The sequence below is a fragment of the Lycium ferocissimum genome, unplaced genomic scaffold (assembly GCF_029784015.1).
Source record: "Lycium ferocissimum isolate CSIRO_LF1 unplaced genomic scaffold, AGI_CSIRO_Lferr_CH_V1 ctg3695, whole genome shotgun sequence".
Classification (NCBI taxonomy): Eukaryota; Viridiplantae; Streptophyta; class Magnoliopsida; order Solanales; family Solanaceae; genus Lycium; species Lycium ferocissimum.
The window spans coordinates 1-22755 of NW_026725465.1; the positions used below are offsets into that span (position 1 = coordinate 1).

Here is a 22755-nt window from a genome sequence, read left to right on the forward strand (position 1 = left end):
TTCACTTCTTAATGTTGGCATTCGTAATGTAATAGAATAATGGTCCTTATGTCTTTGCATGATTGGATTTCAAATGTTGCATAAAAAGTTTTGTTCCAAAGGGTTCTATGTCGAAAAGGGCCGTAACTTTCGTACGTAACCGGATCGCCTCGATATGCTCGATATGCTCGAGAGAGAGAGAGAGAGAGAGAGAGAGAGATAGATGACTCTAACTTTCATAGTGCTGTGGGCCTGATTGGTTTGATACTTCGCCCGTGGGCCCCCGAGACTTTCCTTTGTGTAGTTCTAACGACTTTGAAAGAACTTAGCATGACTATCGTCTTAACCCTCTAGCGTCGATTGCTTACCTATCGAGTCGGTAATGACGATTATGTTCTTGATTTCCATAAGCTACTTCATATGGTTTTGATACGTATCTATGATTTCTAAAGTTCTATTTGATATGTTCCCAAGTGATATTCTGGGAAACTTGGTTTGACTATTCTTCGGTTTTAAATGATAGTTCGTTTTGACTATTCTCGGAGTTTTTGAAAATGTTTTAAACCGCATATAGTTCCTCATGCCACTCGCTTTCGTGCATATGGTTGTTACATCTTTCGCCGAGTCCCAAGCCGGTTATGTTATCGTGCGCACTATGTTATATTCCGGAAAGACGACGTGTTACATGTGTTCGCCGAGCGTCTCGCTATAGTGTCGGTTCCGTATATATTGCGGTGTTATCGTGTTATGGCGTTATGACGTGTTACGGGATGTGTCGGTTACGAGATATGAAATCTTCTGGTATTATGCTATGTTATGGCGCCATTGACGGGTGGGCGACCATATTCCCTGAGCCCCATGCATGATTTGTGTTTTAAAAGTAAGCAATTTGATATTCTGGGTATTGAACTTATTTTTTTTGTACTTCTTGTTCTGATTATGATCCTGTTTTCTGTATTTCATGCTTTGCATACTTAGTACATATTTCGTACTGACCCCCTTTCTTCGGGGGTCGTATTTTCATGCCCGGCAGTGCGCACACCCACTTTGGTGATCCGTCGCCAGGATATCTCTGCTCGCCATTTTGGAGCGCTCCTTGTTCGAGCTATATATTTTGGTGCAGACACTTCCACTGTATATATGTGTATATGTATATGTCTATTTAGGGGTACGGCGGGCCCCGTCCCGTCATATGATTCCGTTGTTACCTAGAAGTCCGTGTACATACGCGTGGGCCGTGTAATCACCGGCCGCGTGTCTCGTGTGATTCGGAGATCCGGACGTCCCCCCTATATCGTGATAGCCTCACGTCGCTTATGCGCGATATCATCCGGGCCGACAAAGGTGGTTGATATGCATATATGTATTGGATGTATTTTCGGGGCGACGTCTTCACTTCTTTCGTATGTATAAGATCCGGTTATGCCACCATGATCCGACGTCCGACCTTTGTATATGTATAAGCCTTTTTGTACGTCGATTATGGTTAACAAGGTATACGGGTGCTCACTTCGAAACACTAGTCGCGGCCACGGGTCGGGTCGTGATAGTGCAAGTGATAGAATAGTTGAACGGAAAGGTGTGTAAGGCTAACCCTTCTCTCATACGGTTCTTTGGCCAAATATTTATCCTTCCATGAGCCTACGATATTCTCCAATGATCCCATCTCTAAAAGCTACTAAGCTTAAGATTCTCGATATGATATAATTGTACAAAGTTCCTTATACGACGAGTAATCCTCTAAGGATAGAATGTAATGAATGACGATAGTAAAAAGGCTAAAGATGCACACGAGCTTATATGTATACGTGCCCATGCGACACATATTGCGAAACCCCGAGCTTATATGGCCGGTAGAATATAGTAGATATGTATATATGAAACGCGCGAGCACCATTGCAGTTGAATGATTTTATGGATAACACCGAGCCTTGGTAGTAAGTATATATGACATCGAGCCTTATAGGCTGTGTATGTGAAACACCGAACCTTCGTGGTCGGGTATGCTATATAAATGCTATGTATATGACATCAATATGAGTCCGAATATGCTAAGTATATGTAAATGTTATGTAAAGGCTATGTATACGCAATGCATATGAGATGTAAATGATATGCATATGATTATGAATGGAAATATGAATACGAATACGAATGCGAAAATGGATACGAAAGGTAAATGAGTACGGATATGGATGTATGTACACGGATACGCAATAGAAACGGAATGTCCCTATGGAAAGCAAGTAAGTGCAAGGCGACGATGATACTATTATCTCCCATCCTATATTATTTCATATGTTGTCCGTCGTGCTTTCATATTGATATTGATCATGCTTTACATACTCGACATTCTTCGTACCGACGTCCTTTTGTTTGCGGACGCCGTGTCATGCCCGCAGTGGTCAGGAGATGTGCTTGATCCATAGCTATATTTCTAGACTACATAGCGAGCTCCATTTCATTCGGAGCCATAGCTTTTGGTATAGATTCTTTTTGTGTACATACTTATGGGCACGGCGGGGGTCCCGTCCCGCCTATACGATATGACACGTTCTTTTGTGAGGCTCGTAGACATGTGTATATGGGTAGATGTGTTTGGCCTTGTCGGCCTATATTCTGGATATTATTTTGTTAGCCTCGTCGGCTTACGTACATTTATACGGGCATAGTTGTTAATGATGATATAGATGTGTTGTCGCCTAATGGGATTAATACGAATGATTAATGAGAGTATAATTTAGCTACGTGGCTCACCTAGATGTGATGTAAGAGTATGTTAAGAGGTGCCCGGGTGGGTTAGCACCGGGTGCCCGTCGCGGCCCTCCGGTTGGGTCGTGACAGTTACAGACCTGTATAGCTTTCTCAGATGGTCCAAGTTCATTAAATCAAGTGCCATTATCAGAATGCTTTAGGCAGAGAGCAAATTCTACATTCATATTGTGAAAGTTTTGGCTTTAATCACTCGTGAAACGCAATAGGAAAGCCGTTGATGTTGCCTATAATTTGTGGCTACTAGACTTGCTCTAATTTCCATATAGGTAAGGTAACTTTTGATACCGTAGCATGTATGTTTACACTTTCAGATTTAAGTACTTCATAAAATTGTACTATTCTTAGCTATTATGCTTTATATGTGAATTAAAGCTCAATTTTATAGCACACTGTACTATTACCAAGATATATTTTGTTATGTGAGTTTATCTACTAAGATTGAGGAAAACCAAAACAAGGATGGTTTCGCATGATTATTATGGAGTGTATTTGGTAGCTACAACATGGTATAACTTTGTTTTTTTCTTTACTTATGTGTCTTTGTAATTGAATATGATGTATTACAGATTGATGCATTTATAAGAAAAGATGCAAATTTATGTAAAAGCAATGCCAAGAACAAACTAAAAGTTTGAGAAAGGAAAACATGTTACCTAGGTTGAGTGCATTTCAAACATGAGTTACTCTTGCAGACGGATGTACAAAAAATGGTCATTAATGTTGCTAGGCTGATGAAGAATTAGAAGTTCATTGATAACTTCTGATTAAAAGGTTCCAAATTAAGCACCATGTTGAGCCAAGTATATCGTATGTCTGATTATATCAATCGTCATTAATGTTGCTAGGCTGATCAAGCATTAGAAGTTCATTGATAACTTACGTCTGATTATATATTCTCCAGTATTTCGGGAGAATTCTAAATTGTTTTTATTTGTTGATTTTGGTAGAAACTAATATTCATCAAGGAGAAGTTCAAAAAGAGCCCCATGATTGAGGTATGTATTGGGTCTTTAGCACTACCAGTTCACTGAACATATCCAGATATCAAGAATGTGCTATGTTGCAATAACGTCCTGAAAAGTTTGTACTCAAATTAAACTACATATTTGGTTAGTGTTATGTGATAAATACAATTAATAAATAATTTTATTAGTAATTACCCCAACAAAAAGAACTTTATTACAGTTTTGCAACAAAGAAGAAACTCTCTAATTAAGGTTTAGGAAAAAAGTGAAAAAAGCAAAGTCTCATTTTCAATTTTCAATTTGTGACGATTAATCATAAAATTTATTATTTGACAAAGTCCCACACTATCCTCTCTACCCCATAGAGGTAGGTGAAAGGTCTGCGTACATCTTACCTAACCCAGACTCCACTTGTGGGATTACACTGGGTTTTTGTCGTTGTTATCCCACACTAAGATAATGTTGTGATGATGTAAAAGAAATGTCAATATTAGCTCATATTTATTCTTTTAGTGATGTCATGAATTTTTTCTATGTATCTACTTCATTATCATGTATTTTCTTTATAACTAAAGCACTTTCTACGTCATTTGGTGGTCATATGATTGAACTTATTTCTTTTTTCTACTTGAGGGCAAGTAAAATCTTCCATTAAATTTTTGGCATATCCATATAGTTGTCACTTGTCCGCATTGTCTTATCAGAGAAAAAACTAGGCTTAGCATTTCTTCGATTTTTTATAATTATTAACTGGTTTATTCTTAAAGATAGGGGTTCCTATATTGTTTTGAGAAAGAATTCTATTTGTGATGCATATTTAGATTGTAGTAACGGTGGTTGGCCTTTTGCTGACTTTGTGTGCCCCCCTCTTCAAAGGGGTATAACTCGACTCTTGAGTAAATTAGTTTTTTTCTATTTTTTGCGCAAATCCTTGATTTGTGTATATGCTCTCCCTCTCACACACGCACCCCTCTTTATACCATAGTGTTTTCTAAATATTGCTATGAGACTTTTAGCAATTTAATGTTTTCTATTTCAAAATGTTTAATTTCTTAATCTCTTTTTGGAATAGGGCAAGAAGCTCTTTGAAGAACATACGAAGGAGTGGATGTTTCCGGCAATGCCCCATTTTTGCCATACTCTATATGACTCTTAATTGGACTATGTGATTTCTGCATTCATGCTGCATTAAAGTGCAAACATTGATAGCACCGTGATACATCTGTTTGATCTTGTGGCATAAGATGGTGCGTAGGCAAAGAGCAAACGAACATATGCTTAGGTTTGATGTTGCAAGTGTATTAAAGGAAGTACTGGAAAAGAAAATATTTCAACTCTAGATAAGTGTGGAGAGGTAAATTACAATGTTCTTTATCAAGGATATTGTTAATTAGTCTTTCAGTCATATGTGAATGCAAGGTTACACACAAGCAAATGACATCATTTTCAGATTGTTGGGCCCGTGCATCTAGTTGAAGGTATAAGCCATGTGGAAGTTTAGCTGGAACTAAAAGTTTTAGTTTTAGTTTATGATTTTGGATTGTAATGTTCCATCAAAAATTTTGTTGGATTGAGTAATAACTTTAGTAGAATGAGTAAGATTACAAGTCAGTACAATAATCTAGTAAAGTTTATAATCTAAGTTGTATTTTAATTGGTCTTTATAACTTTTAGTGTCTGTGTGGTGTTCTTATGTCACGACCCAAATCACTAGTCGTGGGGGTACCTACCCTTTCCTACCTGGTAGGCGAACCCGTCTCTTAACCATTTGTCCAAAATATAATATAATAAATAAAAGTAATAGAAGTCTAAATCATACATAGATACAAGTTTGGAATCTAAATACAACCCCCATATCTAGTCTGAATCATACAAGAGCATCTACGTAAAATGTCCAGAAATAGAAGTCCAACAGTGAAAATCTATGTCTAAATTGAAGTAAATAAAGACAGAAGATAGACGAGTCTCCGAGCAGGGGGCTCGCCGGATGCTCACCCTGGACACTCGAACACTGGTCCTGGGGATCACTCGCCAGGGGTAGTGTGGAGCCTGTCACGAACTCTGCACTCTAATCAAAAAAGTACAAAGAAGGTAGTATCAGTACAAACACTATGTAATAGTAGGTATCATAGGCCGACAACAGTTAGATAACATATATAAAGAAAGGAACTGAAGATAGACATGCTGACAATCAAGTACAAGCACAACACAGTCCAAGAATCAAGTAACACAAGTGAGAGGAATATCAAAATAGAATGAATGTAATGTATGAATGAAGTAATGAGTGCATATGCAATGCAATGATATGCACTTGCCAAATGTCTGTCTCCGTACACACAGGCTACGGACGGATAGCCTCCATGTCTCGATAGTCATGACCTATAGGAGACCCGCGAAGTCTATGTGTCACACCCCCAACAAGGAATATGACGGGCTCTGACCCGTAGGCCGAAAACTACCTGACTTAACAGTTACTTTGAACATCATATACCATAACTCAAAGAACACCTGCACGCAGAAATGGCCCAACATAGAAATATCCGATCATTCAACACATATGTATATATGCAGACCGATAAGGTCGCCACAACATAACATATATCATAAAGCCAGCAAGGCTAACAAGAAAGAATCGTGCTGCACCAAAACAATGCCAACATGACGATATACCATGCTTACATACCCCCACTATGTCTATAAGCCTCTAAGAGTGTACATATGAACATATATTACACTAGCAGAAAAGTACCAAAAGATAGAAAGTCCGGAGTAGTGGCACTTGCTAACACCACTGAGCTGGAAAATCCCATCGCGGTCGCTCCTCAATAACCCTCGTTAGAGCTCATAAAGACGAAATGCAAAGCCGTCCCCAGCAATGGGACGTCAATACAGATAAAAGTACTGAGTATGTAAGGCTGGAAGTAATAACATAAGTGGGATGGAAATATAAATAGAGTAAAGGTAACCTGTCAACTGAGAACATACAATATGCCATGCATGAATCTTCAAAATCATATATAAGTAAGCACATATGTGTATATGTATATCATATAAGTATTAGTGTTGCGGAACGTGCAGCATGACCCATGTATGTTAGTGCCGAGGAACGTACGACCCGATCCATAAATATAATATGTTAGTAACATACGACCCGATCCATAAATATAATATGTTAGTGCCGGGGAACTTACGGGCTGATCCATAAATATAATATGTTAGTACCGAGGAACGTTCGGCCCGATCCATAAATATGTTATGTTAGTGCCGAGGAACATATGGCTAAATCCATAAATATAATATATTTGGTGCCAAGGAACGTCGGGGCTTGATAAGCAACTAAAATTTTATCTCATTATATAGCGACGGATTAGCAACGAACACCTGAATTTCGTCACTAATGATTAGCGCGAAATTTTGGCGCCTTAGATTTCACTCAAAATCCTCACTTTTATGTGATTTAGCATATGTTTGATGATATTTGTAGAGAATTTGGGAAATTTTTGTGAAGAAAAAAGGCGCGACAAATTTTATTTTTATGTAGCGACGGATTCAGCAACGCAAAATCCGTCGCTAGTCCTTTTTATTTTTCTAAAAAATATATATATATTTGCAGCAACGGAAAAATTTGTCGCAATATTAATCATTAAAAGAAATCAATGTATTATTTAGCGACGGAATATAAAATCCGTCGCTATTCCGTCGTTAAGTGTTAAAAAAAAAGATATATCCCAGTGCACACATTTATTTCATTTCACTTCAAACACACCCAACACAGATATAGAGAGAGAGAGTATGCGAAATTGCTAACATAGAGAGAGAGAGAGCACAACATAGATCAAAATAATGTGAATCTAGGGTTTCTATTGTGTTTTTCTCTTCTTGTGCTGCATCTTTTATCTAAAGGAACGGTATGTTTTGATTTTTCTATGTTTTATGAGCAGTTTCTTTCTTCTTTATCTCCTTCTTTGTGTTTTCTGACATTAAATCTAAAATAGAAATTAAGAAATCTGTGTTTTTTTGCTTATTATCTAAAGGACAGAGCGTCTTTAAGTGTTTTTTTGGCTAAAATCGAAGTTGGGTGTCTTGAAAACTGTTGGGTTTATAATTTATTTGAAGGTTAAGTGTTGGGAATCTCTATTTGGGCCAAAATCTGATGAAAATGGAAATTCGACCTTTGTTTGTGCTAAACCTTGTAGGATAATATTATTTGGTGGTTAAAGTTTGTTTTAATTCATTGCATGAAGAACTCAACATTCTTTATATTCTGTGATTTGAAATCAGTGTTAGTGAACTGGGTTTCTTACTCGATTTTTTTTGTATTCTGTGATTTGAAATTAGTGTTAGTGAACTGGGTTTGTTACTCAATTTTTTTTGTTTCTGTTTCAGTTTCAGTTTTGTTTCAATTTGTCATTTTTTTTTAACTAAAAGGTGAATGATATGTTCTGTTTCACTAAGTTATTTCAGCTTGTTCTTCCATTTAGAGGTCATTCGGTTGTATTAATGATATAAAGACAGAACATTAATTTGATTGCTTTGTTTATGTCAACATTAATAGGAACATGAATAATCTAGAGCGTGATTGGATGTACGATAGGTTGGATGGCCGAGGGGGTATAAACTCTAGCTTTGTAACCGGTGTAGATAATTTTATCCAATTTGCACTTTCTCAACGAAATTACATGAGCGGTAACAAGGTTAGATGTCCATGTAAAAAATGTCACAACATTAAATACATGGATGTTGAAATCGTTGAATATCACCTTTTTAATTTTGGATTTGTTGAGGACTATTTTGTTTGGGAGTATCAAGGGGAAAAAGATGTGATCGGTGAGATAGCTTCTGGTAATGATTTGCACGGTGGTTCTCAACCTGAATCGGGATTCGATAATCCATACCGACAAATGGTCTTGGATGCAGCTGGTCCCAACTTTGGTCAGGGTTCGAGTTCGCAATCTTATAGCAATATTGAAGTTGATTCTTCTCATCCTTATGAATCTTCAATGGAGGAGGAGCCTAATCCTTCAATGGAGGAGGAGCCTAATCCCGAGTCCCAAAGATTTTACAATTTGCTACAAGCTGCTGATGAAAAATTATATCCCGGTTCTTCTCTCTCTCAACTTGCAGTAGTCTCCAGAATGTTAAATATTAAAATGGAGAATACTTTGTCACAGAGAGGTTATAACCAAATGATACAATTGTTGAAAGAGGCTTTACCTGAAGATAACAAAGTGCTTGATAGCTATTATCAGACTAAGAAACTAGTGCGTAGTTTGGGTTTGCCAATTGAAAATATTAATTGTTGTGATTCAAGATGTATGTTGTATTGGGGTGATGATGAACACCTTACATCTTGTAAATTCTCGTGGTAACCAGAGGTATAAGCGTCGTGTCGGCTCGCGTAAGAGGAAATTGGTCCCTTACAAGAAAATGTATTATTTTCCTTTGATTCCTAGATTGCAAAGATTATATGCATCCCATGCTACGGTACCGCCGACACGAGATGGCACCATGAGCATACACAAGAGGATGGGGTAATGCGTCATCCATCGACTCGAGGCTTGGAAGAACTTCAATGAAACTCATTCTTTTTTTTTCTTTGAACCAAGGAATGTAAGGTTGGGGTTATGTACTGATGGTTTCCAACCGTTTAGTCAATCTGGGAGGAAATACTCTTCGTGGCCAGTGATTGTCACCCCATACAATTTGCCTCCAGGAATGTGCATGAAAGAGGCATATATGTTCCTAACTGTCATTGTTCCTGGGCCAAACAATCCCAAGCATAAAATTGATGTTTATCTGCAACCTCTAATAAAGGAATTGACCTTGTTGTGGGAGACAGGTGTAGAAGCATTTGACATCTCGAAAAAGCAAAACTTTCAACTGAGGGCAGCTTTGATGTGGACAATCATTGACTTCCCAGCATATTCTATGTTATCAGGATGGAGTACTGCGGGCAAGTTAGCATGTCCTTATTGTATGGAGGAAACACAATCCTTTAGATTACAACATGGCAGGAAAACATCTTGGTTTGATAGTCACAGAATGTTCCTTGACCAACATCATCCTTTTAGGAGAGATCGTAAAAACTTTCTCAAAGGTAAGACTGTCAAAAGACTATCACCACCCTATAGAACAAAGAGAGGAAATTTTGAACCAAATTTTTGACTTGGGGATAAGGAAAGTAACGAGAGTTAGATGCACAGAAGTTAATCAGAGAATATGTAAGTCTTGTGGGTGGAAAAAGCGAAGCATATTTTGGGATTTGCCTTATTGGAGTTCTAACATGATTCGACATAATCTTGACGTCATGCATATTGAAAAAAATGTCTTTGATAATGTATTTAATACAGTTCTTAATATTGATAACAAAACCAAAGACAATCTACAATCACGTCAAGATATGATAAATTACTGCGATCGACCGCAGTTGGCAAAGGACACTAGTGGAAAATATCCAAAAGCTATATATACAATGGATAAGGAAGAAAGAGCTATCTTGTTCAATTGGGTGAAGGGTTTGAAGTTTCCAGATGGGTATGTTTCGAATTTGGGTAGATGTCCAGACACAAACGCGAAAAGATTATTTGGCATGAAAAGTCATGATTGCCATGTGTTCATGCAACGACTAATGCCTATTGCTTTTCGTGAACTGCTTCCTAGTAATGTGTGGCAAGCACTTACAGAATTGAGCTTATTTTTTAAAGATCTTACTTCGACCACTCTACGAGTGGATGACATGGAAAGATTAGAGGCAGACATCCCGCAAATCTTGTGTAAGTTAGAACGTATATTTCCCCCTGGGTTCTTCGACTCAATGGAACATCTGCCGTGCACCGCCATATGAAGCAAAGATTGCTTGGACCCGTACAATATCGATGGATGTATCCTTTTGAAAGGTAAATTTGAAACTTTATGTTCAAATTGTGACAAGTATGCTAAACATAACTTTTCTAATATAACGGTCCATCCATTTATGTATTTAGGTACCTCGGAACTCTTAAAAGAATGATTGGGAATAAAGCTAGTGTTGAGGGTTCCATTTGTGAAGCATACTTGATGAAGGAGTCAACACATTTGTTTTCTCATTATTTTGAACCTCATGTCATGACACGTAATCACGATGTGGACCGTAATGATGATGGTGGTGCAGTAGAAGACCTTGAAGGAAATTTATCAATATTCACCCATCCCGGTCGACTATGGGGAGAAGCAAAAAAAAGGAATTTATCCCTTGAAGAAATCAAGGCTGCCCAAACTTACATTTTACTAAATTGTAAAGAGGTTGAACCGTTTGTGAGGTAGCATTTGAATGTTAAACTCTCTTATTATTATAAATATATCCATATATATCATGACTTTCTATTGAACTTATTTTGTTGCAATGAAGTATGTACGTGCAACGTTTGCAAGGAGAATTCCCGAATCTATCTCAAGGTCAAATAGATGAGAGCCTTGAAGCATATTTCTCTATATGGTTCAAGGAATATGTAAGTTTCAACAATCATTAATTTTTATACAAGATGTTATTAAATTCTCAAAATTTAACTAAGTCTTACATTTTTCCAAATAGGTCCGCTGCAACCATATTGAGAATAAATTCTTGCGTAGTCTTGCTCATGGACCACTAATAGGCGCTACATGTCATTCTGTGTATTTTACTAATGGATACAAATTTCACACAGACAGTCATGGTAGCGCAAGATCAACAATGAACAGTGGAGTTTGTATCTCGGATCCAAATTTTGGTGATTACTATGGGCGGATAAAAGAGATTATACAAGTGGAATTTCGTGAAGAGCCTTTAAAGCAACCGTGTTATTCAAGCGTGAATGGTTTGATCCAACTATGGATGTTGGTGTTAAAAAGCATAATCAGTACAAATTGGTTGATGTTAATCATCGTCGCCGATATAAAAAATATGAACCTTTTATTCTTGCGATGCAAGCAACTCAAGTGTGTTATGTGTCGTATCCTAGCAAGAAAAAGGATAAGGATGATTGGGGCCTGTGTTGAAGGTCAAACCTCGGAATGTTGTTGAATTACCCGATGAGGAAGTAATGGTGACAGCTCCAGATTTGAATGTTCCATTCCAAGTTGAAGAAGTTGAAGTCCACGAGATAGATATGAATGTTTCGATTGATGAAAATATACTCTTATATGATCCAAACGGGAATGCAATTGAAATGGATGAACCCATCGATGATAGGTTATTGCCAGAGCATCATGAAATCCAAGATGAATCTACAGAAGAAGAGTATGAAAGGCGAAGAAGAGTATGAAACAGAGGAAACTACGGAGGATGAAGAAGAGTTCGAAGAGGGAACAGATAGTGACTAATGCTTAGTAACATGTGTTGTTGTATCTTTATTGTATTTTGCTTAAGATTTGGGTGTAAAAATTTCTGATGGATGGTTGAGTGTTTTGATTTGCACCACAGTTTTTCTTTATCGTTTTCTTTAACCTATTTTACCACTTTCATCATTACTTACTGAATCTTGTAGTGTACTATGCGACTATGTTGTTTGATATATGCCTTCTTATTTATTGGCTACTTATTTGGGGTTACGTGCTTAAGTTCGTAGCCAAAATACTTGCTTGGGATAAAGTAACATGTAACTAAAACCATTAAATCCTCTATTAGACTTTTATATTCCATTATAGTTTTAGTTCAACCTTTGATAGAATCCTCCTGATGTTATTTATATTACAGATACGTAGTGGACAGCTGGTCAGAATTCATTGACGTGCTACTCATTGAAGGTTCTGTATTTTAGCTGCTGTTGTTGAGGTATTGTTGCCTGCTATTGAAGTTCTTCTAACTTAAGTTTATTCATCTCCTCTCTCTCTGTACAATAACTTGACTATTGATTTGTATAAAATGATAAATAGCAGTTGTTGACGACAAAGAACTGCTACATTTTTTCTACAACTAATGAGCAAGTATGGCCAAAATTGAATTTGATGAAAACTACTGCTTGTGTTGTCATGTATTCTGCATTTTCTGAAATTCTGCAAACTGTTAACTGATCATGTGTGTCATACCATGTATAATTTTCCCTTTTATTAGAATTCAACAATGTTTCTTGTAATTACTAATACATAGAAGAGGCTTGGAAGTAGTTGGCTGTTATCTTGCCGGCTTGCCGACCAAGGCCTACTTTTGTAATTTCAATCTTAATTTTGGTCTTCGTGTCTAACACGTGTTGACTCAGATAATAGTTGTTGCACATGCGCAGTCCTAAATTGCCCTTCAGCTATGTTGACGATGAAGTGGCCGCTTCAAATTGTGTGTAATTTGTGTGCTTTAACTCTCTTTTCTTTTTCTGCTCTGCTGTTTCCGGATAATCTACCTTTGTTTGGTTGTTTGATTTCTGAGCTTCTTCATCTGAGGTGATGAGCAATCTGTTACCGCTAATTTCTGCACAATTATTGGGTCCTTTTCCGCTATAATTTTGATTCTCTTATTCTTCTTTGTACTTATAATCTTTCGCAAGTTTCTGCAGTTCGTTGGTGTTGAACGTCTTTTCTTTTTCCAGTTCGTTTGAAAGCTCTGTTGAAGATTGCTGATCACCACGACAAGGAGATTGCCTACGCTTTTAGTACCAATTTTGAGGATAAAAGGTAGTTTTCCAGATCTACGTTTAAAAGTTTTGTTTGCTTTTTAGTTGAAATAAATTAGTGGTTGGTCGATATCATACATGAATCAGTTTACAACTTGTATTATGAGCAGTTATTTTTCTTTATTTTGATTAATTACAGCTTGTTCATGGCTGAAGAAATTCTTAATGTGCCCCATGCATACTTGCTTGCATTTTTCTTCGTCCACCCTTAATAGTTAGTATAACAGTGTATTACATATAAAGAGCTTGAGAGGTTGTTAATAACTATCAAGGATTAGAGAACTTAAAGAGGTGGCTAATAAAATGGAATCTAGTTTACCAACTGTTAGTGCAAACAAACAAACTAAACAAAGCAACGAATAAGCAAAAGAGTTGGTTGTTCTCTATAATTTGTTGGATTTTAATAATGTTATGACTATTCCAGTTAGTAGAGGAAGTGTCGTAGTCTGCTAAATTAGCTTCTCACTGGTGTGTCGAAACCACGTTCACTATACTTTTCAGCTGACTTGCCAAAACTTGTACTCAAACAATTAACCGTTGTAGCTACAATACTGAAATTTTAAGAATAAAGTGTTAGTTTCACTTCAAACTATCTTTGCATGTTTCACAATGTAACAAGAGGACGATAATGCAGGATTTGTTTGCTATAGCAACTGATCAACCATTCCATTTCCCTTCAACCTTTACATTTGTGATCAGGGCATTTTCCACGCTAGAAGGTGCTCTCTCTCTCTCTCTCTCTCTCTCTCTCTCTCTCTCACATTCTGAAAAGCAAGGAAACTTACATTAGTTAAATATACATGTCAAGATCCTTGACTTTTTACAGTCTAGATATGATGTTATATCTTCTTACAGGTCACTGAACTGAATGTTTCCATCTCTTGTACATACTTTGAAGTGTAACTCTCTTTGTATGTTTGTATAACTTTGTACATGTAAAAATCATTGTCCATGTGAAGCTTCTACAAACTATTCAAATTCTACAGATTTCTAAGGTAAGAAAAAATAGCATGACGTTGCTGCCTGAAACAAAAAGCGTCGGTCCTTGGCAGAAACAAACTCTAAAATCAAGCTCAAGAGAGCTAATTTATATAAACAGTTGTTCACTTTCTGTAAAAACATGGTTTAGTGGCATTAATTTCTACGGTATTGGTGGTTGTTTGTCTTAAATTTATTGAGTTAGTGGCATTTATTATGGTAGGTATCAAAATGTGGTTTTTACTTATATTTTCCTATGGTCATTCATCATTAACTTCAGGGAAATTCACATTAGTCAATGTGGGACCTGGGACAACCTACCGATTTAGCTGTTCAATGAGTATTTTTGTTTTCCTTGAGCTTGCTTTCGGTTATACCTCTGTTCATAGAGTTTGAGTCGTTATGATGTCAATTCCACTAACTTTTGCTTCCTAAATCGAGAGGGCTTAGACGAATTCGTGATAACAAAAAACTCGTGTTTCTTCTACATCTGTCTACAAATGAATAATTGTTTATATCATTTGTTGTTTTGTATTGCCTGAAACCCAAAAAATAGAAGAGCACTCCTTGTTAGTAGTTGTTTAAGTTGTCATGGGCAACTGAAACGAAATACCTCGTAAGCCCGCTACTGCATAATGTAGCTACTCATTTACCACATTTTCGATCTCTTTATTTGGTGTTTAATGATGCGTACAGAGAGTTTTAACATTCATGGTTGGCAGGGAGACAAAAGGTTTAGGAGGTGGTACCGTTGTGTCTCTGCTTTTGTTTTTCCAGTTGCACATAGATTTCTGCTGCTTCAAGTATCAGAATAACCTCACATAATTCTACGAAAATAGAATAGTTCTATTGGCCAAAAAATATCTTACTATATGTAACTTTAGTTTTTATGTAGCTAATTTTAGATGGAGCAGGGATTACCCGAAAAAAAGATGGAAGTAGTTGCAGAAAAATGAAGATAAAATATGTGGTTGATTAGATTTAGATTGCTGTGCAGGGGAAAAAAAATATATTCCTTCTTTTCCCGTATAGCTGCTGTCTTGTACTGCATAAGTTTTCCTGCTATGCTAAAGACTCATTACCAACTTGGGGACCAAATGCTAAATTATGCAATACGCGTAGTATAAAAAGCTCTTTACTAGCAGCCTGCTTGCATTTTACTGGTTACTTTTTTACTGATGGTTGCTTTAATTTCCTCATGTCCACATTTTTTTGTAGATATGGCTCGAGGCAGAGGTCGAGGTAGCGGAGGTCGTGTAGGAAAGTCCTCATTTAGGGGTGATTCTACTGGTCGTGCAAACATGCCTACCATTCCCATTCCCACCACAGTTAGTCCTCAACAAGGTGGTACGAGTTTCATAGGTGGGCCAGATCCTATAAACCAAGTTCAAACTTTAGGTACACCACCGGTTCCAGCCTCAGGTCTGTTTATTGATCCTTGTGACTTTTTCTTTCTTCTTGGCTGTGGTGACAAAAGTGTTCCTGCAAGATGGGTGGGGAAGGGGTAGTTTTTCTAGTTAATTTGGTTCTTAAGGATAGAGAGTGACAATAATAATAAAAGATCATAAAAGGGGGCACTGAGTTCAGCCCACTCTAATGCAAAATGATATTAAGGATAGATATGATATGATAGTAATAATGTAATGCACCATAGATCTTACGCCCGGTCAAGTAAAAGGATATCGAACCTGCGAGTTTAGGAGTAGAGACAAGTCTTATATGGTAGGTTGAAGGGCTATCTCTCATCCAGCCAAATAAGCTATAGACCACCTCAAGACCATCCCCATGCTTTTCAACAAATTCTGAAGTACTGTTGTAAACAAGCAACTAGCCTTATCATTACCAGAGGGACAAACCAAAACATACTTTACAAAGAATTCATTAAAAACTGTCACCTCTTTGCAGAATCTGATGACACCAAAAAATTTCGACTCAGCCATTTGTATGAAACCTGCAGCCCAGTAAATATAGAACTTAAGATGATTACTCTATCTTGTTACCCGTCACTGCCTCGATTTCAGGGAAGAAGTTGGAAATATTTTCTTCATCTGTACGGCTGAGTTGGCCCATCTCTAAGTCCCTTTCTGTTTCAAGATCCAAATGGGCTTGTTTTTTCAGTTCAACATAACTTAAGAACGATTTTTTCAGATTTTGTAAATCATGATTAGTCATATTTGTAGAGTCACAAACAGCTTGTATAAAAACCTCTTTACTAGCAGCCTACTTGCATGTTACTAGTTACCTTTTTTTTACTGATGGTTGCTTTAATTTCCTCACGTCCACATTTTTTTTGTAGATATCGCTCGAGGAAAAGGTCGAGATAGCGGAGGTCGTGTAGGAAAGTCCTCATTTAGGGGTGATTCTACTGGTCGTGCAAACATGCCTACCATTCCCATTCCCACCACAGTTAGTCCTCAACAAGGTGGTACGAGTTTCATAGGTGGGCCAGATCCTATAAACCAAGTTCAAACTTTAGGTACACCACCGGTTCCAGCCTCAGGTCTGTTTATTGATCCTCGTGACTTTTTCTTTCTTCTTGGCTGTGGTGACAAAAGTGTTCCTGCAAGATGGGTGGGGAAGGGGTAGTTTTTCTAGTTAATTTGGTTCTTGCAGGATCAATAGACTCAAAGCTACTTAGGGCTCTAGATGTATCAGAATGCTGATATTCTCATTAGCATGAGCTGAAACCAAGTACGAAGCTTCTCAATGTCAAATATTTCTTTCACTGTAACTAATCAAGGTGAATAAGAACGCGGTTATATTAAAGAGAAATCTTAGCTTGCATGTAATGTTACATGAGCTATGTTTCTCTATGGAGAAAACCTTATTTAATTAAAATAACTAACAGAGATTTTTAGTATGAAACAGAGAAGGCACCGAGAAGATACATATTAGTCTTTAGACATATGGCAAAACAATGAAGCAACTAACGGGAATTTTGTTATAGTTAGGATACCCCCAATACTGGCTTGAGAAAGTTTTGAAGTTGATAGATGAGGAACATCCTCCATATGATTCCAACTACAGTGCTAAAATGGTCAGAGAGTGACAATAATAATAAAAGATCATAAAAGGGGGCACTGAGTTCAGCCCACTCTAATGCAAAATGATATTAAGGATAGATATGATATGATAGTAATAATGTAATGCACCATAGATCTTACGCCGGTCAAGTAAAAGGATATCGAACTGCGAGTTTAGGAGTAGAGACAAGTCTTATATGGTAGGTTGAAGGGCTATATCTCATCCGGCCCGGACAAGCTATAGACCACCTCAAGACCATCCCCATGCTTTTCAACAAATTCTGAAGCGATTTGTTGTAAACAAGCAACTAGCCTTATCATTACCGGAGGGACAAACCAAAACATACTTTACGAAGAATTCATTAAAAGCTGTCACCTCTTTGCGAGAACCGATGACACCAAAAAATTTCGACTTACCATTTGTATGAAAACCTACCCAAGTAAATATAGAACTTAAGATGATTACTCTATCTTGTTACCCGTCACTGCCTCGATTTTAGGGAAGAAGTTGGAAAGATTTTCTTTATCTGTACGGCTGAGTTGGCCCGTCTCTAAGTCCCTTTCTGTTTCAAGATCCAAATGGGCTTGTTTTTTCAGTTCAACATAACTTAAGAACGATTTTTTCAGATTTTGTAAATCATGATTAGTCATATTTGTAGAGTCACAAACTAATGTATAAAAACCTCTTTACTAGCAGCCTACTTGCATGTTACTAGTTACCTTTTTTTTACTGATGGTTGCTTTAATTTCCTCACGTCCACATTTTTTTTGTAGATATCGCTCGAGGAAAAGGTCGAGGTAGCGAAGGTCGTGTAGGAAAGTCCTCACTTAGGGGTGATTCTGCTCGTCATGCAAACATGCCTACCATTCCTATTCCTACCACAGTTAGTCCTCAACAAGGTGGTACGAGTTCCATAGGTGGGCCAGATCCTATAAACCATGTTCAAACTTTAGGTACGCCACCGGTTCAAGCGTCAGATCACGGTAGTAACCCAAGCATCCCTGAATTATCTCCCATTACACCTGATCTGAGCAGCCCAATAGATGAGGGTACATCAAACCAGAGCAACACTATCAGCGAAGAAGAGTCCAGTAGTCGTCGTAGGCAGCGGACACTTACACTTGTTACTCTTACTCCTGCAGGGTTAGTCCATGCTTGTATTTTTTTTTCTTCTTTAAATATATAATTTGTGGTAGGCCTTGAAATAATATTTTCAAATTTATGCAGGTTGGAACCTTCTAAAGAATGCTCTAATACCATATCCGCATCTTTCAAAAATCAACTTGATCCTAATGGAATCAATTGGAAAGGTGTCTCAGAAGATACTAGAGATTTTTATTTTGGGGAATTTAAGGTATAACTTTCATCATAATTCGTTTTATAAGTGTATTAGCTTTTATAGTTAGGATACTAATAATATTAGTTTGCAAACTGTTTTCAGAAGACATACCATTGGGACTCTTCGATTCCTGAGAGTGTAATCAGAAAACATTGGAATACTAAGGCAGCAACAAAGTATAGGAATTTCATTAGCAAAATTAAACAAAAAAGGATTAAGCCGGATTATGTGTCTGATAATGTGTGGGAACGTTGGTTGCAACTTTGGGCGGATCCTAAGTGTGTTGAAAAGTCAGAAATAAATGCAAAGAATCGTTGTGGAGGGAAAGAAGTTGCTGCCGGGACTCACACAGGTGGCTCGATCTGCATTGGGGAGCATCGCAAGAGACTTGTAAGTATATATTTTTTCATACACTCTTAAATTTTTTATATTGACTACTTGAAAAATACTACTTGAAAATTGGTATTTCAAGGTGTTTTTTGCAGTTCTTGATTCTGGTTTACCTAGGTATATATATTGCTATTTTCTTGATTACTATGTTGTTGTCTTTCTTGAATTATTTAGGTTTTTCTATTGTTGGTTATACTGCTATTGTTCTTGGTGTAATTTTCTGAAATGAGTAACTTTTGCATAGGCTGTTGCAAAGGGTCGAGATCCAACACTGTGTGTGAGGTACATTTGCACGTCCATACACATGATCATGATGGAGAATCTTTTGTTGATGAGCGTGCCCGAGCTGTCCATGTAAGTTCAAAATTTTATAATTTCAGAACTAAACTAATGAAAAACTTAAGCCTTATATGATGACTTTAGTAAATAGCCCGGTTGCAAATATGCAGACAGTATTTTCTGGTACTGTGCCCTCAGCTTGAGATAACACTCTTTAGCAACTTACTGCAAGGAAATCCTTAGTAAAACCAATTGAACTTCACTTTATAGTTAGATCATTAACACAGCTGATTATTTTTGTGATAGTATAATCCATGCATTGCTTGCGTTTTTACCTAGGTACCGTATGCCTTGAGCGGTGTTTTTAAGCAGCAAGATCGCCCATTCTTTATCTGATCTGCACAAATGATGCACTGATTCCTCCATACTAGTGTGTTTAGACGAAAGTCGAATATTGTTGGCTGGTAGGAATGGTGTAAATGAATTGATTGTCTCTTGTAGATAACAGTTGGTGTAAACATGTAGTGTCATGCTGATTCAGTTTGTTTTCTGGTTCTAGTCCTCCAGAAGTGGGGCTTTACTTAACAACTGAGTATTATACGAAAGTGAAGTTTTATACAAAATATGTTGTGAGTAGTACCTATTGAGCAATAGCATAAGTGCATAACTAGTGTTGGTTTTTTATCCCCTTTATTTTGAAAGTTTCATGCCATGTTGGTAAAGGGTTGAGAAATCAAGTAGAGCTACAAATTAATCCTGATCATACTTTCAAGTAAATAAAGAAAATGAGAAGATTATATATATATATATATATATATCAATATTGTGTTTTAATATATATATATATATGATTGAGAACTCTTGGGCCCTTTAGCATTTTCCATGCATAGGATCTTGACCGTACCAAAGTATGCCATTAATAGACACATAACTAAAAGTATGCCCGTGTGGTGCGGTGGAAAGTAGAAAAGTGACTATCTCCATGCCAATGTATCTTTCCATTTGCTGTATATTGATCATTTATACTTGAAAAACCAGTTTGTCACCTCAACTTGCATTATTTCCCATGTCATTGTAAAAAAAAAATAGCTGCTTCCTAAACGTTGTTTTGATTCCGCCTTCCATGCAGACTAAGTACCTGCTGTCCATTGATATTTCCTCTGTGCATTTGACCTAAGATCAGTGATACCTGCAAAAAAGAAAACTTTATTAGTGAATAAAAGTATCACCATGTTCTCCTCCAAAAAGACTTGAACATGATGATATTATGTCTTTTTCAGTCCAACACCAACAAACTTGTTGTTTAGCAATGAATATCCTCCTGGTCTTCATATGAGCCAGTTCTAATCAATCTCCACCTCTTCAAACCAAACCAGTCCCACAATATACACCTGCCTTGAATATAGTACCCTCCTCCTGCTTAGTGTCAAGCTTTCAGACTAGTATGTCAATAAGCTTTTAAGCATACCACTTCCATCTGAACATGACACCACTCCTTGCAGTCTATATTTCATGATATGCACTGTAAAAATTGTTCTTATATCACATCCTGTGCACCTAGGATCAAGAGAACAAAGACAGAAATCCACCATGAACCACCCTTGCACCAGCAAAAAAAAAAAACTGATACAAGCAGTAGACTTTATCTGCGCTGGTTTTCCTATCACACCAGCAATTTCAGCAGACACCAGCAATTTCACCAAAAGCTAACCTCCAAGCCTAAATCCTTATTTCTCCATGGATCAGTAATATCAAGCTTCTGGTGTTTATTCCTTGCTGCAAACCAGCAAACACCTCCAACCTTGTCTGCACAGTTTTTTTTTTAATCCTTGTGTTCCCCTCCTGACTCACAGCAGCAGCAACTAGTGTTGCATTTATGCAACCTTGTGCCTGTTAGTCTCTACAACTTGTACACCAACATCAACCAACCAGTTCCCAATTTTACTTTTTATTTATGAAGCTGCATATCCTATTGATGTTGGTCAATTTACTTTTGCTTGATATAAACAGTCTACTAGACAGGAAGAACTGAAAAGTAGTATCAGTAATGACTTAAATCAGTAGGAAATAGCCTGAAATTGTCCTTCTATTTGTTGTTTAGGAACTCTAATTGTCTTTGTTTTCATGTTCTGTTACTTGACTATGAGATAGTGTATATGATCATTTATATCCAAGTTGTATGAAACTCTTTTTTGTTGGTCATTATGAGACTTCAATTCCAACGAAAAATGGATAAATATCTGCTCCCTTATCTTTGGAATTCATTTCTCTTTTTATTTGTTAAAATTGAATGGTTAGTATTCTTGATGTTTTAATTTCACTACTTATTACAGGAACGATATCAAGAAATATTACGGGAAAAATCACAGTCTCAGTCTGATATTGATCAATGTGAAGCATATTACGAAGCCGGGGGAACAAGGAAGAGAAGAATATATGGTCTTGGATCTCAAGCACAAAGTTATTATGGGCCAAATCTTTGCGTCAATTCGGCTTTAATGCTTCAAAGATCAAAAAGCACCTTCAACTTCTCAATCAACACCGATAGAAAATATGGAGGAGTTAGTGATGCGATTGATTCCTACACTGACTGATCGCTTGCTTCCTTTATTTATTGAGAAGGCACGCGGAGTGATTTCTTCACCATCACATCATCCAAATACTCCTATCGACATAGTGCCTCCTCCTGCTACTGCTAACGTTGACGATGTTGATCCTTTAGTTTCTGATGATGATCGTAGTCCTTCACCCATGCATTAGTTTTTTATGTTTTCTACTTTTTGTTGGAAAGAACAAAATTATGCACTAACAATACTTGATGGATGTGTGGGTTCTTTTGGTAGTTGATAGCTTGGTGTTGTCGGTGTTTTGGACTTAACGATTAGGATTCCGCTATCTATTTTGAATCTTTTTTGTAAATATTATTTTATGTGAATGTCAGTTATTTTTAAGGGTATTTATTAATTTGTATTTAGTATGTTTCAACAGGTGTATTTATAATTAAAAAAAAATAAAAAATGCAAAGAAAAATATTTGTGACAGATTTGCGACGGATTTTGGTCGTTGCTAGAGGGAAAACAGTAGGCTACAAACTGCGACAAACATTTTATTGTCGCTAAATGCAGGCACAAATAATTCAAATATTTTGCGACGGATTAGCGACAATGGTTTTCGTCGCTAATTTACTAAAACGACGAAATGAAATATGAAATTAGTCACGGAATTCATAATAATAGCAACAAATTATTCCGTTGCTATAATGTGGAACGGATCTCATACGTCGCTACTCTGTCGCTAAGTTTGCTACGGATTTCATTTTTCCGTCGCTAATAGGTTAGCAACGCGGAAAATCGTAAGTGGTTAGAGCTCTTTTTTTCACTCCATCACGACATTCCGTCGCTAATCC

At 37.1% G+C, this 22755-nt stretch overlaps 1 protein-coding gene, 1 long non-coding RNA gene and 1 pseudogene across 2 annotated transcripts; all 3 read left to right on the forward strand.

Annotated features, from left to right (window-relative positions):
• Window positions 1-2819: 2819 nt before the first annotated feature.
• Window positions 2820-5120, forward strand: LOC132044134 (uncharacterized). Its single transcript, XR_009412039.1, has 2 exons — window positions 2820-3749; window positions 4792-5120. It is a non-coding gene; the product is annotated as an uncharacterized LOC132044134 (long non-coding RNA).
• Window positions 5121-8452: 3332 nt separating this feature from the next.
• Window positions 8453-10563, forward strand: LOC132044132 (uncharacterized). Its single transcript, XM_059434622.1, has 4 exons — window positions 8453-8980; window positions 9093-9250; window positions 9371-9816; window positions 10070-10563. Exons 1-4 carry the CDS (start codon window positions 8453-8455, stop codon window positions 10561-10563), a joined length of 1626 nt encoding a protein of 541 aa, XP_059290605.1.
• Window positions 10564-12843: 2280 nt separating this feature from the next.
• On the forward strand, window positions 12844-22109 carry LOC132044137 (uncharacterized; annotated as a pseudogene).
• Window positions 22110-22755: the final 646 nt, after the last annotated feature.